The following is an 18,763-nucleotide window of genomic DNA, read 5'->3' as shown; positions in this document are numbered from 1 at the left end:
GTGTCCTATCTAATCCATCTTCAATTTTCTCAATACCTACATTACAGAAATCTGTTCAGGTTAGCACATAAATATTACGAACTTACTATACCAGTGTAATTCTTCCAAACAGTTTAAACAAATTCTTAGTTTCTATGTATACTGGATCTGAATCTTGCAAGAACATAAAATTTTAATGCTTTAGACTGATTTTTACGTTTCGTACGAAATTAGTAGGTGCCCTGATACTTGTGAAACGGAGCGTAGCCAACTAAAGAATTGAAAATGTAAAGAATGAATTATTTATTATGATTATATTATATATGATCGCTGGTAGTCCGTGATTCGAAGTGTTCAGCGAATCGGTAAGCGAGTAAAAGAGTTATGCATCAGCTTGGCGTATGTCGGGATTTTTTCATTGCTAATAGCACACTTGGTTCGTTACCGTGTCTGGTGTATTGCGTAAATGATTGATAACCTCAGACTAGAAAAAAATCTCTGGTAATTATTACACGGAACACATTGTGCTAGCTCGAGTGATAGATAGCCATCTCGAGGCAGTTCCTTCGAGAATTTACGTGTATATCGTTTCGCCTTAATTCCTCATTAGCATTATCTTTAAGAAACGGATCTCACATGAAATTTAAGGCTGACACCATCTTTTTTTTCAACAATCTCGTTTACAGGATCGCTACAATTTGGCATAAAACGAGTCTCACTCGACCATTAAATGGATCAGCTAAATCCCCGTGGAAATACGTTAATTGCCTGTAGACATCTTTTCCATTAGCCAGCCCCCGTGCATTTTATGTATTCCATAATGGCAGTTTGACGTCGTTGAAAATTTATTAACAGCCCCTCACGCGATCGTACATTGGCCTGTCAGTTTAAACACAACGCGATATAAATAAAAAGCTGTGGCGGTTTACAACTTAGTTCCGCGAGCTTACAACGTTCTAACCAGGACAAAGTTACCGGTAATAAATACACGGAAACTTCGTTGCTAGGATCAGTAATTAACAACGCCATGCTGTATACCATTCAGAGACAAATGCGTAAATTAAAGAAACAAGTAGTCGAGAGAGTACCGTATTTCCTCCTTCACGAACAGCCTTAACAGTACAATTACCTATTTGTAATATGTACAGTGGTGAATGTACAAATAGGCAAATGCTCGCTTGTAAATTCAATTAATCGCATTGTGAAAATTTTCAGTCCTATTTTTCTTCATAAAAGCATTTAAAATTATATTCTATGTATATTCTTTGAAATATCATAAATATTGCTTTCAAATTTTTATTCAATTGAGTATTTAATTATTATTAACAATGTTCCGTGTCATATAAAGATTTCCTGCTATTTTATTAAAAGAATTTCTTCTCCAAACAAATAACAATACGATTTTTCGAGTATTTCTCTATTCATATGTTCGCTGCTGTACTCTACACACGTAAATAAGTAGATATATACATATGTAATTGCATTTCTGTTTGAATAAATGTCAATGTTATTTTTGTCGAAAGCACTTGCACGTTTTTAGTGTACTAATTGCAAGAACAGAAAATCTGTATCCTGCCATTTTTATGGACTTAATAACTCTAGCGTTAATAAAAAATGAAGCGTTCCATTCATAAAGAGAGTTCCTCTGTATCATATAAATCTCGTGGATCATCTCCATCCTTCTACTACGACGTTACTCGGATGCTCCAAATATTTTCCGCATTTGCCTCTTTAGCAGAGACCATTCTTCGTCAAACAACATGTTCGTCACTCAATTCAGACCCTCTTCTTGCACAGTCTGTCGGTCAACGGCGCGTTCTCACGTAGGACATCGTTGATGTCTGCTTTTCTTAACTTTCGAGCATTTTCATTGCGTTTCCACCATGTCAGCGCAACGAGCACTCTCGTCGTTGTCGTTGTCGTCGTCGTCGTCGTCATCGTCGGAGCTGCCTCGAGGGAGCCACGAGAGCCTTCGCAAACGCGATTCACGAGAAATGTTAGGCACGTATCGGGAAACACATGCACCCTCGTGTCCCTAAGTCGAATTTAATTAAAACACCGTGGAATTACGTGCTGCGCCTATGGTAAAACCTTTAAGCAGAGTATTCCCATGTAGATAACTTTGTTGACTATATCGATAATTTAAAATTAACGAGTGAAAGTAAAGCGTGAAAAACACCTTTGTTCCGAAAACGACTGGTTTGATAAAGTAGAAAAAGAGAATACTGATCCTTCCATTAATTTTTGATGACTTCTGATTCTATCACTTTGCGATGAAAAAGGAGTAGAAAATGGAAAGAACCTGTTGAGCTCGAAGATGTAGGTCTTTCAATGTAACTGATAGATTAACAAAGTTTTATAAATCAAATAGAGGTATAACTCTATTAAGAAACAATGTTTTAATATTTCCAATATTTTAACGTCGATACGTATTTATAAAATATTTCTAAAACTATGAAGAGAGTGAAGAAACACACTACTTTTAGTATGAAAACCAAATAGGGAGACAATTCTGGGAAGACAAGATCGATAAACAACATGCTGAATTTAACATTGCCCTTTCCTAAAACATAAAACATGTGACTTACTGTATTCTCTCCCTATACTCTGTATATAAAATTATTTTATTTATTATCAAATAAAAACATATCTTTTCGAGTGGTTTTATAAAGTCAACGTATTATTGTACTGGAAGTACCTTTACCGAAAATAAATACATTTATTGTTCACATAATCAATAACTTACGAAAGTACAATGTTACGTATACATGCAACACCGAGCTTGAAAGAATTTGATATCTTTGTTTTTTATGAAACGCAAGAAGTCTGAAAGGAAATAAAAGGCAAACGTATTTAGAACACAAGATCTTTGTAAATGAAAACGGCTTAATAAACGCTTTCAGAAACGTTGCGCAATTATTTTGTTTCGGTGGAGAGAACCTTCCTACTTGAGAGTATTAGAACAATGAAACATGTAACAGGGAAAATAATAAAGAGTGCATGACGGAGAACGAAAACCATTGGTCGTGGCTACGACAGAATTAACAATAAACCTTGTCAGACAATGCGATAGTTATGGTAAAAGCTTTTCACGTGGTGCAATTTTTAAACGACTTCGACTAAACGAGTGCAAGAAGAAAGGAAAATGCGATAACGTAACGTAAATGCAACCAACCGAGCAAAAGGAACTATTAACGAAATGCATCCTCCATCGATCGATCAGAAAGCAGCCATGAGAGAAACCACTCGGCTCACCTTCCTACTACACCATGTGCTCGTATTTTGTGAAATTCGTGCATCTATTTGCAATTAGTGTCTACCAGGATTTAGAACGGAAACTGATTGAATTTGATTACCTACAATCTCCAGATGTGACCATACACGTATAGAAAATCGTGGAAAAAACGCACTAATATCCAATTATGCAAAAAATGTAGACAGTAGACAGACAGATATGCAATGGCTACAAAAAGTATTTGCATATATCCTTATTTTCCAAACAAGCGTTATTATTTTCATTAAATCTGGCATTTCATTCTCATAGCATCAAATTTTTGTGATCGAGTAAATGTTGCTGTCAGATGATACGAAATTTAATATAACTTGAACTAATTTATTGGCATGTAAATGCTATAATAAATACATTGGTGTGCCAATACCTTTTGTAGTCACTGCATAATAGCGACGAAAAAAGAACAAACGAGGACAAAGAATACGAAGAATTGATCGTAACAGAATAACCTCGTAATAGAGATCCTCCTGTATTTACACTTTTCTACTGCGATATTGGAAGAACGTTCTGCGATTCGCTACGATATACAGCGAAATGTTCGAAGATGATCCTCCATCGAGATAACTTTATAATAATCCCGCGATGATCAATCCACGGCATCGTTTCGCCGTACTTCCATTTCTATCAAATCTGCCGTCGAAGCAAGAAGCGATCTCGATGATAGAAACGAGGAAACAAGTGAAGCGATCTGCTTCCTCGTAGGTAAGTTCGTACGACGTCTTTAGAGCCATGTTCTTAACTCGGTTTATAAAACGGATCGTTCGTTAGAATTTGCTACGGTTAATTAGCATTCGAAACGGGTCCGATGAGCCTGTTATTCCGAGACGAGAACTTCACTCTCAGCACGCTGTTTACGAAACGCTGATTAAGAATGTATTTATCGCGCATGCCGCGTGGAGAAATGCCGGTTATATAAAGACTACGTAACAAGGAGAATTCGCCGGGAAAATCTTGGCGAATGAAACGCGAAACTACCAAGTATAGAGAGCGTAATGAAAATTCCACGCCTCGCTTAACAGCTACGAAAGTGACACTTTCTCCGCGATAAAGCCAATAAGTTTTCCTCCAAGGAAAGATAGACATTTTATAACTGGAAAAAAATTCCATTTCGCCTCCGTCGGTATCGTTATAAATCATAATTTTTATCTATTTTGAAATATCAAGGTGTATTATATCACATAGTACGATAAACCGTTCGCCCCTTAATTAGGAACTTTTATGATTACGAAATTAAAAATTCGTCGAGACAAATCAATTTCAGTTGGCTTTAGAGTGGCTTCAGTCCATGTAAACGTAAATACGATATCATTTATTCCTATGTCTAAGAGATTGGCAATCGAATGAAAGTAATTAAAGCTAGATTTGATTTATGACAAAGCCATGATTTCTTTGATTTTTAAGACTCTTTTTTCTGTTTTTAAGTATTTCATTTGTTACCAGTATTTCCTATATCTGTCTCCGTTGTCCATTTATCTTTCCCAGCCTCCTTTACACAAAAATTTACAATTGGCAAGTTACAAGTCGTAGATTACAGATTTATCTTCTACAATTTTGCGATTTTACATCACATGGAATAATTAAACGACAGATAAACGTTTAGAATTTATCTCTAAAATCTAATTTCTTTCCTCTATACATATTGTATAGAATTCTCTTCTATGTATATTTTTATAGAAGGAAATTTAATAGTACTCTAATAAAATTCCATAAAAAAATCTCCGATCACAATAAATTCATTCCCGAAAAGACGAACACGATACGAACGACGAGTTATCTCGTCTTCTTCGGTTAACAGCATAATATTCTTCCGTGATCCGATTAAGCGACCACGATTTCGTCGTTTATCGAAATACGAGCGAGGGAATTTTCACCGCGACATCGTTACCGAATCAATGGCCGGCAAACTCATTTATCTAGGAATTTAGGCACGCGACCGCATTCAACCGGCGACAACAAAGACATCGCTAGATATAAGTTTAATTGGTACTCGGTGCCAGGTCTGCTCCAATTACCAGAACGAAGCTATTCGTCCACGGACGATCACCGCGCGAACAATGGACTCTATTTTCATGAAAAATGCCGAGGAAAGCGCGAATAGCCTACAGACGAGGCCGTGTCTTCGCGTTTTCGAATAAGGCTCGAGAAGCCTGCTACGAATTGGCTTCGGCACGAGAAAGCCTAGGTCTTTTAATTTGGTACAATAGTGGTGGTAGAAAAGCAGGAAAAAAGCGAAAACGCAAAGTGGTCTCGACGAAAAACGTAAGAGCCACCCTTGGCTCGTGATTAGCCACGTAAATGGAATTTCTCCAACGTTCGACGTACTTCTAATTTACTTTTTCTCAACCACTGTTATACTTATGTGCACTCGTTGACTGGATTCTTCGTTTTTCAGAATTAAACGGGCCTCCTTATCCATATTGTGGAATACTCACCTGCAACGAAACAAAGAAAAGACACGAATCAAAAAACAATTCCACAGACAACAAGTGAATAGAAGATTCAGGTATGTACAAGCATTAAAAAATTAAGAGCGTACTTCCGGTGTTTGGTTTAGAGGCGAAATGATTTTATTGAAAAGACGAATCAGAAATATGGGATAAAGTTTCTTCGTACGAGGCTCTGTGTTTGAGAAAATCGAGTTTGAAAATCCGTTGAACACACGTTCATGTATAATTCGATAACAATTGATCGAAGATTATTCTACGTGCGAAAAAAGGTACAAAAACATACGGTAAAATTCTTATTTGTTTAAGACTTTCGTTTTCGAGAAAATACAGAACATGTAATCGAATTCGGCAAATTTCTTAATTCAATATCTTATCTAGTCGAGAAATATCGTCCTTAGAATGAATGAAAAAATTGTATTTCACATTTCTTCACGTACAGTCACGCAATACCTGATTATTCCACCAGATACACGACAGCCCATATATATGCATAACTTCTTACATGAATTATATACGAGCCACAAATCATTTTCGGAGTTGGCGCGGAAATTTATCGCGAAGACAGATAAGGCGCGACAGAATTTCGCCGGAAGCTTACGTATACGTAGGTATTTTCTTGTTCGTTATTCCGAGCAAGAGTACGGTCCTTGCGAAATTGCCTCGACTCTGAGGGAAGAAATGCGCGAGATGGAGCACGAGTCGAGCAAAAGGGTTAGAGAGAAATCGCGTATACGAAAGCAAAGCGGTGAAGAGGGTCTGAAGTGTTCCAAGTTGGCAAGCCGCGAGGTAACTTCGGCACTTTCGGCTGCTGTAGTATCGCGCGGCAGAGAAAGAAAAGGCTTCCCTCTTCAATCGTGAGGACTTGCCCAGCTCGAAGGAGCCAGACCGAAGTCAGCGATTCCTATCGACACCGACTACCGACTTATTACGTCCCATCACTGAAACCACCCTTCAAATGATCCCCGAGAAATTGCTACTTCCGTCTTTCTCCAGGGACCTGACATTTGTTTCGATCATCGATACGGCCCATCAACTGAATTACGTGGAGTTTCGGGTATCATTCTGATTATCAGTCATTTTGAAATGGCGCAGCGATAAGAGAAGTACTGTTTAACTAAGCAAAAGTAGCGTCTAATATATATGTTTCATACCATACGTAACTTTTAGTTAATAAAATAAGAGCTAAGTAGGGTTCTTTGCTACTGTTAACACATGCAAGCTTTACTGGAACACTACTTCAAGTATTATTGATGAGAAATTATATGTGTTCTAAATGAAATTATTCATTGATGTTATTCGAGTAATTATGAGCTTATATAGTGTATTATATAGCGTTGGTTGTTAACTGTGAGAATAGAAGTCTCATACTACAATCGGTCAATCGAAAGTCGAAAATATCGCGTAGATCTTTGTGCCTTCCACTTTTTGGCTTCAACTTCTGTCGAACAAAAGTAGAAACTTTTGCTCGATCAGACGATACTTTTTTCGCTCTTTCTTTGATCTGTAGATGTAGATAACAGACTTGCATCTCGGTCAGCAACGAAAAATACGAGTATCCTATTTTTAGGAATATGTCACGTAAGGTTGCCCTATTGCATCATAAATCAATCAGACCTACATTTCTTCCATTAACCATCTTGCTATGTACGAACAATATATATTCGTACCACAGCTAGTCAGCAGCATAGCCACGTCGAAAAGGGGCGATACAAGTGTCAAGAAGAGTAACTATTGTTTTTGTATAACAGAGAATGAATGTCCGATTTAACCACCCTGTTATACCTTAAAGACTAACACGGTTGAAATTTCCTACCATGACATTTCTATTTTTTATCTGATATCAAACTATAATAAGACACTTAATTCCATTTGACTTTATTCATTTTTAAAGTAACAACAAAAATTTACCACGATGAAACGATTTGCTTTGACGATAGTTGTTGAAAGTTATTTAATATATATATTATTTGTTTATTAAAATGATATCTTTCGTATTTATTTTATACAAATAGAAGAATACTTCACATCTTAATTCCTCAGAAAATAGCAGGATCGTAAAGCTACGATATTATATGATACTGAAATTTCCGTTTGCCTCGTGTGCTTCGCTCAAGCTCATCGCACGTGATTAGGGCAATTAATCTAGGATTACACGAGTGGGATGCAATTAAAAACCAGTATCGATAACGCCGCTACGGATATCGATGTTGACGTGTTTGCCAGGATGAAACGCGTTGTGATTTTCTATGGAGTTATTCTCCTTTCGAAAAACGAGGGAGAAAATCACGAGAGAGAAATAGAGATGATGATCCTCGCGAAGAAAATCACGAGAGAAATATAGATGATGATCCTCGTGCAAACGAGCGAGAAAGGGTATCCTCTACGTTTATCGGGCGTTCTACTTTTCCGTATAATATTCCTTTTTTCTTTCACGTTTTTCGCGACGATCCGTTTCGAAGAAGAGCCAAGCGGTCTGAACTTACGTAAACACGGCACGGAAGACAACGCGCAAACACGTTTCCGGCAGCTTCCGCGGGGAACGTTTCCACGTGCCGCGACCAAACAATTCATCGCAATCCCTTTCGTGACATGGAAACTTCGATAGAATTCTCGACAAGTCTATGAAAGCGCGGAAAGTTTCCTCCTTCATGCGATATCCATAGATCCTAAATTCTAACGGCAACGAAACTTCGACAACGGTAAACTGAGAATAAAGAGCCGGAATCGGATGCTGGAAATTGTTTGGGCAAAATGAGGGAAAGCGGCGTAGCTGAGCCAGGCAAATCGGGGATATTATAATTTTAATCGGCTAGTTTCTATGACCACGAACCTGCCGCGATCGATATTAATTTCGTGGCGTTGCAACGTAATTAAAATTTACCTTTTAATCAATTACCATCGACTGTTCATGTTATCATCGACACAAAAGCACAACGCTGAAATTGCTACTTCGACGGAGGGACGAAAACTCCCACGAACAACATCCAACCACCCCTTAGGCTACACCCTTAGACTATTCAACTATGTATTTACAAACTCTTCAACTTCGAGGGAGTACACCGTAAGAAAAAACCACTTGCACGTGAATCGCCGACATATATCCCATAAATATTCATCAGATGCGTAATCTGCATTTACATACCAAAGATAGAGCAAGAGCTCGATGTAAGTCCGGAACTGGTTCGCCGCGATCGCAAACAAGATCTCCAAGTTGAAGAGGCTTCTCGTGGACGTTGCCACGTTGGAGGAGCATTAACGTTCTAACGTACTTTCTCGTTGTAGGATTATGATGAATCTTCGATCGATGAAGGGAAGCAGGCGGAACGCGAGTTCGTTAAACAACGCAAATTGTAGGAAACGACTGTACCGCATTGCGAGACCGCATTATCAAGCCGACCTGCTAACGCCCATAATTCACAGGCTTCTGTAACCCCTTTCTCTCACTTCCTCCTTGTCCATATCTTCTATTTGCCTCTCTCTATTTCCCTGCGTAAGTACACGATATCCCAGCGTGTAACGACGTTTAAGTGAGACACGAGAGAACATCCCATTCCATCAACAAGCTTTAGCTTCTACGTTTCGTTACAACTTGCTTTCGAAACAATTACGCCGATCAAAGACGAGCATCGATCGTCGAAACGGTTTTGTCGCGGTTCCGTGCCAATTCCGATTTCAGATTCGCGTTTATCTCCGATGTTACCTCCGTAATCCGTCGGAGATTATGCGTCAGAGTTGTCGGAAGACTACGAAGAGCGAACAAGGGCTCGGATATTGTTGCGCGCCATGAACAATATGGTGATACAGTTATGAAGTAATTTGACTTCAAGTATAAAGTTTTGTAGGGAATATAATATAAATACAGTGGAATAACTTGTCGAGAAAATAAGAGGTTAGATGTGTTGTCTTTTACTTACGAGGATAGAGAAGAATCATCAAAAAGAAGAGAATGTTAAAGGAAGGATCTATCGAAGATTTCATTTTCTATAAAAAATTTGTTTGTACATTTGTAGAGGATGTTCGACGTATATTTCTTTCATTTCAAATTATGAATGACATCTAAGAATTATGCATTGGTATATGTTTTCAAATATTCCTGTTGTATTTTGTATTACTTATATATTTTCCACTAGTTTTTGATAAGTCTTTGATAAGAATTTGGAAGATTCAAACCAGGTTATCTCCTCATCTTATCCATTTTCTTTTTCTTTAATCGAAGATTCAATTTAAATATTAGAAACAAAGTTTGAAATGAATACGATTCTATACAACTTGTAAATGTAATGAATACAAGATTTGATGTAATACCAAGCAGATTTACTTCAAAGTCTCCATTGGTCAAATATTTGTCACTTCCCTGTTGGATACTACATGTTCGTTAGATCTGAGGTTTCTTTTTGTAACGCTTCACTGATCGTAAACATTCCTGTACATTCAATGGACAGTCTTTACAAGTATGGACTGGTACGGGACAATTACGGAGCGTTATCGTTCTACCTTTGGCGCATCATCGTCCAACGATATTATTGATTTCCCTCACCACACGGGTATCGCTCACTTCCGCATAATCCTTGTCGAGATTACGAGCCAAAATCGATAGGAGAACACGCCGGGCGTTGATAAAAAATTGTTTGTCGACGCGGAACTCCTCGTACCCTCGAATATCTCGGTGAATTCTAGACAGCTTGTCTCTTGTGCTCGAAGGCATTGCCGTCCAGCGCATCGCATATATTCGCGAGCTTCCTCGACGGCCAGGATCGAAATCGTTCGATGCAACGAGCCAACAGTCTCGTTCAGAAACGAACAGAAGTTGCGTCAGCTCGAATTAAAATGGGAGACATCGAAACATCGTGTTTCATTCGTTATTATGCCTTGCTACTGGCGAGACTCGCCAAGCGTCCGGCAAAAAAAAAAAAAAAAAAAAAAAAAAAAAAGAAAGCGAATTGGGCCAAATAAATATCGGATAGCGTGGCAAAATTTCGACTCTCAAACGGCGAGAAGTTGAATCGCGGCCCAATTCCTGTCCTATCCGACATGATCGAATAGAACGTCACATCAAAAGTGATTTGTTTCGGGATTACGTGAACGTTTGCGATACAGATACGACTCCACAGTTGATTAGTTGCGCCGACGCATTGAGCGAACGGCGAGAAATTGTTTTAGATTTAGTTAGTCGAGGGAAAAGTTTCGAAGAAACGAGCGAAAGGGTATTCTGTGATCTGTTATTTTACGACCTGGGATTTCCTAACGCTTTGGTATATCTACTTTTAACACGGTCACTAACAACCAAAACGATGTGGATTCGAGTCGATAGGTATTTTTAAGTTATACGTGTCGTGCCGATTTTACTCTGGAAGTTTCTTTTTCTTTTTTTAAACAGCGCGTGAGCAGGTATATTATTTATCATGAGGACATTTGATATATAATAATTTAGTTTTTATCTGCTTGATTAATGTGATCCTGAGTAATCGATACGAGTAATTCTTCGGGGAGAATTATTATACCACTGTATATATTCAATATAAATTATTATGAAATACTCCTCGTATATATATACTGCTGTTAATTCTTCTCTCTCTATATTATACAAAATGAACTAAAATTTCTTAGAGGTTTCCAATACATGTAATGGATAGGTGTCGAAATGCTTCTGACCGATACTGTACTTATGTTAAATTTTATAAAACAAAGAAAGATTATACGAATATTTGTTAGCATACAGCATTGAATCCATCGCGAACGTAATGCAGCGTATGCAAATCATATGAAGCATCGAGTTTCATTGGAAACTTCAAAGATTTGAACGAAGTGAAATTTCCGAAAGTGTGCCTTTAACTTTCGTTCGTTCTCAGAAAAATAAAAATACGAAAATTTATTTAAGATGCCAATTTAGGTTTGCTTACTGAACACGTTCGTATAAACATCCATGGTAGAGTACGCAAAGTACAAATGACAAAGCCTGAAAGAGACTCGATAATGGATTCATTTGTTTTGTGCGGGTTGGTCACCGAGTATCTCACAATCAGCTGAATTTTATCGAACGAAATTCTTCGCCTTCGCTTTCCGGAACGGGACAAATTTTCGCGGCAAAGAAGAGATCGTCGACAAGTAGCTCGATAAAAAGGCGGAAAGTCGTTTGAAGTCTGACAAAGAAAGCGTCGCGGGAAAGGAACTTCCGGCTGGCTTGCCGTAGCGGTAAATCGCGCTCTTCTTTCACAAACGAATTTCTCACAGAGATACCGCAGACGACAAGAAGTCGAGCTGACTGTGAGTTAATTGTTCGTAATCTACCTTTGGATTTGAAGGACCGTTAGATCGGAGACAGATGATTTAAAGAGATCGCTAAAGTTGCTCAGTGATACATTTGACGATATCATATAAAAAATATATCTGTGATTAGATGATACGATAAATGGAAAGTTTCTTATTCGAGTCCAATCGTAAGACATTTAAGATTGAAAAGTTTCGATATTTGATTTATTTAAAAATTTGGAAAATCAAATATTCTTAACGTTGGAATATTTAAATATTGGAAAATTGTGACATTTAGAAACTAGGGAAATCTAATTATTTAACGTTCTGCATATTAAAATATTTGAAATTTTTTAAAGTTGGGAATTTAGAAATTTAAATACATCACGCGCCTTTCAACATCTAATCGTATTGAAAGCGTTTGCTTGATGCCATAAAAGCTTCCATACAACCCTCGTGGAAAGTTAGTTCTGGGAAACGAAAATCGCGTTAGCGCAGTAAAAAGGCTGGTGAATTGTTCACGTGCCCGCCTACTATTTCGAGAATTCAAAAAAGACTGCGAACGTACGTAAACTCAGTGAATATTTGCTCTCTGAACGTGCGATACTCAAGTTTTTTAAAGTGCGAGTACTCGTGCCGCGACGAATACACGAACAAGACAAACGAAGCTGAGAGAACTCTCGCGGATGCTGCGATTTCCTTTAACTTTTTCTTTTTTAACCAATCGAAGTTTGCTAATATTTATCATCCACTGCAAACGAGCTTTGGAAAAATATCTAGAAAAATGGCGAATATGTTCCGGACAAACTTCGAAAACTCAATTCGCGTGTCCTTGCGCTGCTAATTTGCCTGGATGGAGCTATCACGATGGCCACTGGCTTGGCAAACTCGATTTCCTCCGTTAATTACCGTGTATCGACGACGAATACGACGGACAAGTTGTCCCACATAACTACTTTCGTTTTTGCTTAAAGCCATTAACGATCCTATCAATTATGCTGCCTAAATTTTATAAACACACATTGTTCAGACTGTAGACCATGTACCACTTACGTAACATCGCTATAAATAATTTCAGGTACATCCCAATTTTCATTCCGTAAATGGTGAATTGAAAATTAGCGTTGTAGATCACGATTTTAAGAATTTAGATTTAATCGTTCGATCAATCAGTGCCATCGGTGTCAAGTGTCATCTGTTTAGTTTGATAATTAATTAAAAACCGTATTCTTCGACCATTGTCTTAGTCAATTTTGATATTTATATTATTCGATTTGTAAATATACATGTATTTATATTAATATAGTAATTAAATGTTCTATCGAGTTTTATATATCCTTATTCACTGACTGATTCCATATGCCAGATATAAAGTTCGGGTTGTTTAGTTTATCTGAGATATTTTCGGCTATTTTAGACCAGGAAGTTATGAAAACACCAACGTATGACTGTTAATTCATTATTCTCACCTGAAATGGTTGCAAATAACCTTCACAATTTTACGCCTTATATTTTGTACAAAATACGAAATATTAGCTAATTAATTATTTCTATAACAATTTGAATCTGTTATCGGGTTCTGTACGAAACCAGTAGGCGACTTAATACTTGTGAACGAGTATGTATAAGCAATCAAAAATCCAACATAGATGTTGTTCTACTATTCGCATATTGATCTATTCTCCATAAAAATAAATGCTCTATTTGTAGCATATGCTATAGCACGCTAGCAAGGAAACATCAACGACAAAGAGAAACAATACCTTCGTCGCCAGAAGTTGAGGAGTTGTCCTCTGGTTCGGGCGACGATCCTGGAGATCCAGGGGATTGTCTACCGAGTCTCGAGTCTGGTCGGCCATACTCGTATCCTCCGCTTGATCCCCTGTTGTCTTCCCACTGTCGTCCCTTTTCTGGGGACACTGATCGTCCGTCCCTCGTGTCTGCCGTAACCGAACTTCGCTTCCCGTCCTTCGCTTCGGGGCAGCCCAATCTTTTCCCGGAATCGCCGGACACCGTTGAACGCTTCCTGGGGATTCCGTGACGGGAATACGTTTACGCGCTTTCATTCGCCAGACGGCCAATTCGATCGTTAACGAACTTTCGATCTCGACGGGAACTTAAATTAGCCGCGCGGAAATCGCGAACCCCCGGGCCTCGTAGGAACGATCGAATTTCCTGTACGATTCCCCACGTGGCTCGATCTCGACGATATTCTTTCATTGGCTTGAAAAACGTTGAATTTTTATGGGAAGATTTCAATAAGCACAAAATATTATCGCCCGCATTGAGGAACTGCGTCATTGCGGATGGAATAGGGAATAAGTAGATTTGGACTGTGTCTGGTTCGGCACTACTTTATATCCATTTTAAGCACTGTGATATTCTACTTAGATGTATACGCACGGTCTGTTTGAGAAGCAATGAAATTTATATCTCTTTGATTATTGATTAGTATTCGTTCTGAAATCGTTTAACAAGATGACACGAATATATTAATTAACGTATTTTATATACCATATACAATTTTTAGAGTACCATATAAAATTAAAGATTAAAGCGACGATTGGTTAACCGTTAACGACGAATAAAACGAACAATTTTTACAAATACGATCAATGTTCGATGTAATATATTCGCAATTCCCTTACTTCTCAAACAAATTGTGCATACTTTTGCATATTTTCTTGATTCACAGACAATTGACATTTAAGCTTACGTGCTTTATAAACATTTGACATTTGACTTCATCCTTTTTTAGATTATCATGTCATTCAATCTGTACAAACAGACAAGAATATGAAACGAGCCGAGATCAAAAGCAACGCGACGTGCGATCGTATACGAGAGAGGCAAGCATTTCGCGACGGTTGTAAACGTACTCCCTGGAGTCGCCTGAAGCGGTGGGCGATCTCCTTCCTGTGAAGTCACGGAACTCCGTAGTGCACGTTGCTGACGACGACGGCTGCTGCGGTGATCTTCTTCCGCTGGTCCCTGGATCTCTGGCTTCGTGGCAGGCGTCACGGACATTTGCCAGGTCAACGTTGGCAGTAGTCTTTGCTTCTTTGGCGGGAGATGGCGGCGGAGACGTTGGTGGTGATGGTGATGAACTTCCTGCACGACCAGAACTGTAGCACACGGCTGCCTTCCGCAAAGTCTCCCTGCACAGCTCGGAGAACATACTGCCTCCCCCATGGCCGTGGCCCTTACGGACCACCCTTCTTCTTCTTTAACTTCCTCCTCTGTTCCCTCGTTCACCAAGTTCGAACGCACTCGAACTCGCACGTTCAACTCGGTGCTTGGTGTATTCGTCGGATAAATTTCACCAATTCTGGCCACGTGCTTCCAACGTCGACATCCTCGTCGTCTACTTCTAGGGAACCCGTAGCCCGCGGTTCCACCGTCGCAAGAATCGCTCGATACTACATCGTTACCTAACCCCCGTCTACAGCTATTGTTTCAACGTTTAAATTAAACGAAATAAACGCAGAGGAAGGAAATATGTATGCGTGGTCGACTACGGGGATCTTATGCTCGAGCGACCAGTTACCATCCTGACAGGCTTATCTTGAAATTTAAAATTCCCACGGAAGATGCACGCTATCCAACCCCTGTATTTCATATGTATGTAGTAAGAGAAATACAGCTCGAATTTCACCGTGTACTTTGGTAAAATCAAGAAACATTATCTCGAAGGAGCAGCCAGCTTGAAATAATTAAACGCTGCGGTTACAACGGCCGAGGAGTAGGGCTCGTCCTCGCGTAGGGTGGAACGGCGGAGCGCCATCGCGAACAACGTGCACGAAGATAGTTCTGGATAAAAACTTTACACGTAGACTGATTTGCACGCTGACGAGCGCGGCCTACAAATCCCTCGTACATGTACCGCCGCGGCGGCCACACGTAACTTCGATGTAAACGCGTTTATGAGAATATAAGGGTCGGGAATGAGCTAGAGGGAGAAGCTGATCGAGAAGTTTGGGTCGTTTCCATAAAGCACGGGACGAGCGTGCGCTATCGGCGTAAGGAGCGGCTAGCAACGTTAAGGGTGGAAACGTCCAGGAAATGGCGTTAGTTAGCGACGAAGACCAGGAAACATTCCGTGAGGCGTATGCCGTAATAAAAATGTCTGGCCAAATGCCAACCGTTGGAAAATTTACTGGCGACTTTCGACCACGACAGCACCGAGAACGGCATATCGTGAAAGCTGAAACAGAACACGCGGCCTGCCATCCTGCACGAAAGTGCATCGACTCGTTTGCATTACGTCCAGCGTTCGCTATAACCTTCCGCTATTAATTCAACGTCATCGTGAAAATATTGGTCAATGGTGATTCGATTGCCTTTCTTTAGACGTCAAGACTTCGTAACTGTACAACTGCTACTGTAATGTTTGCGGTATTTGGTGTTCGCTACTGGTGATAGTGGTTGTGTCAACGCAAACAAAGCTGATTGAAGCGCCGGTATTCGAAAGAACGCTCGAACGTCCAATACAAATATTATGAAAAGGGGAAAGCGTTTGATGATGGAAAAACGGTATTGGTTTTGCTAGAAAAAGCGCTCTTGCTGTTTAAATTCTATTTTCTGATAAAATCATATATTATAAGCCTAGAAGAGTTTTGATAATCCGATAACGATCCTCGTGCTATCGTCGTTTTTTCTAACGTCAAAAATATTTCTAATTTAAAAAACAACTTTCTTAATACGTTACGATCTTCTTTATTTGCTAAACTAAGGTCGAGACTGACATGTAAAAATTCAAAGATCCCAGGACAGCTAATAAAACTTGGTAATGATACAGTTTCCTACTTCCGGGAAAAGTCATACAGATCCTCTAGAAGAACTCTAACTCACTAACGAGCCTCGTAAAATTAATATTTCATTCTAACTTTAATAGAATCTTATTACTGACACGGTTTACTGTCATCGTGCGAGTTCTTCACGCTTCGCTAACTGCGCTAATTATCCGGCTGAAAGAAATTGTACGACGATAAAGAAAAAAAAAACACGATAGTTCCGGAAGAATATCGACGAAGAACAACAGCAGGGAAAATGATTTTTCCCGAGCAAGCACGCGATCGATTCGAAAGACTTACGAAGAATTATTTACCGATGGGAATATGGAAGGTACGATAAAATCGTGGACGTGCAGCTGGGACGCGTTACGACAATCGGAGCGTTATCCGTTGCCCGATAAACGTCCGCGTGCCGAATACAGCCACGATGATGGCCGTTGTTTCTGTCGCGGTACCATTTGCCCGGAAATTCTCGAGACAATCGTCGGTTTAACCCCACCTTCCATCGAACAATGTACGCGTCTCTGATCGTTGTTTTCGACTGCTTTGTATACCCTTCGTCCTCTGTACTCTATAGCAAGCTTTTTATAGTCGAAGTCTGTATAGAAAGGTCGGTTCAATGACGGTCGCTCAAGGGTATTTCGAAAACTCTTTGGCGCGGAAAACCACTCGATAAAAACGCGCGAGATTCCACGCAACCCACCCCCGCGATTGTGTGCTTTTCGTCCACGCGTCGAATCCAGCTGGATTAATTATGATCCGAGCAGAGAACGCGATTGCAGCATGCGAATGCTGGAATAACGCGTCGCGCTTGACTGGAAAAATTTCACGATCGCGTATTCCGTTAAATGTGATTGGTATGCTCGCTCGTGCGTCAAACCATCGGATTGTGGCGTTTCAATGCGAACGCGTTAACGAGGGCGTACAACGAAAGAATTATCGTAAAATCGTTTGAATCTGGCACATTTGTCCACGAGAGTACTTGGACCAGTGACCTTCACGATTTACCGGACATTCTCCTAATTTTCGTGGATTATAGCGTGTTTGTGACATCGATGGCGCCGTCACCGTTGCCAACTGCGACGATTGCTACACGAAGATATAGTCGGAGGAAGAGAATCCAACCGCAAACGTCGAATGTTCTCAGGCTATGTCAGATTAATGAGAAAATTGTCTTTGACGTTTCTGCGGGAGTTCATCGGTTGAAGTGGACAATTTCGACACGTGGCCAGGCGGCAGAAGCGCCCAGGATAAATTGAAACGTCGACAGGAATATACGGATACAAAGTGTTGAGAGGATTAGACGGGGGATGGATCGATACGAGTTAAACGTAGAAAGAAGTTGAAAAGCAACCGACCGATCGTTTGCTCGGTCGAGGATAGCTAATTCACGTGTTCGGCTAAAAACAGACTCATCGACGGCGAGCCGGCCTTGCCAGCTGGCGAACGAATCATCGAGCTTCCGTCAGGCCTTAGAAATGGAGCACAATGGTACCGTTCTTTTGACGTGTGACGCGTGTAACCGGTATTCCCATTTTCCAGACATTTCATCGGTTATCTTGTAAGCTCCATTGTTTTTTCTCGCCCACGGATCGTTCCGCTACATTGAATAAAAAAAAAAAAAAAAAAAAAAAAAACTAACGTTCCGTCGAGCGACTAGTTTAAAGATATTAAATTTGAAAAGGATGCACGAGATTCCAAACGGGAACAAGCTTCGCGGTTAAGCCAATTTAAAGACACGTGGGTGGGATAAGTTGCACAAGTTGCGAAAAAAGCGAAACGCTGGTGAAGTCGTGGATTCCGCCGTAGCTAGATCCCGCAAGACCAAGAACCAATTTAGCGCTCCCTATTATTTAGCGAGCACCGTGAGAATCACCTAGCTGCTTAATACCGGTGCTTATGTACGCCAAGGATAAATCATTCTGTCCCGGGATACGCGGATGTATAATTCGTCAGAGTATTAATCACGTTAATTGCGCGCCTCTGGAAATAAACGCCTTTAA

General features: G+C 39.8%; 1 protein-coding gene across 25 annotated transcripts in view; it reads right to left on the bottom strand.

Annotated features, from left to right (window-relative positions):
• The window catches only part of LOC100648046 (MAP7 domain-containing protein 1), a 197,327-nt gene that overhangs the window by 49,228 nt on the left and 129,336 nt on the right, over nucleotides 1–18,763 (bottom strand). For 8 of the 25 annotated variants that reach the window (XM_012319974.3, XM_048414394.1, XM_020867133.2 and 5 more), the window contains exons 2-3: nucleotides 14,847–15,415; nucleotides 13,731–13,993 (exon numbers count right to left, since the gene is read on the bottom strand). The exons of the other annotated variants lie outside the window; for them this stretch is intronic. In XM_012319974.3, coding sequence (XP_012175364.1) covers nucleotides 13,731–13,993; nucleotides 14,847–15,145 — 562 coding nt within the window. In that variant the 5' untranslated portion in view covers nucleotides 15,146–15,415. The remainder of the gene's footprint in view (nucleotides 1–13,730; nucleotides 13,994–14,846; nucleotides 15,416–18,763) is intronic. 25 annotated transcript variants of the gene reach the window in all.

This window comes from Bombus terrestris, chromosome 2 (assembly GCF_910591885.1).
Source record: "Bombus terrestris chromosome 2, iyBomTerr1.2, whole genome shotgun sequence".
NCBI classification, from domain to species: Eukaryota; Metazoa; Arthropoda; class Insecta; order Hymenoptera; family Apidae; genus Bombus; species Bombus terrestris.
The sequence above is the reverse complement of the archived record's forward strand: the minus strand, read 5'-3'. Positions and strand labels throughout refer to the sequence as shown.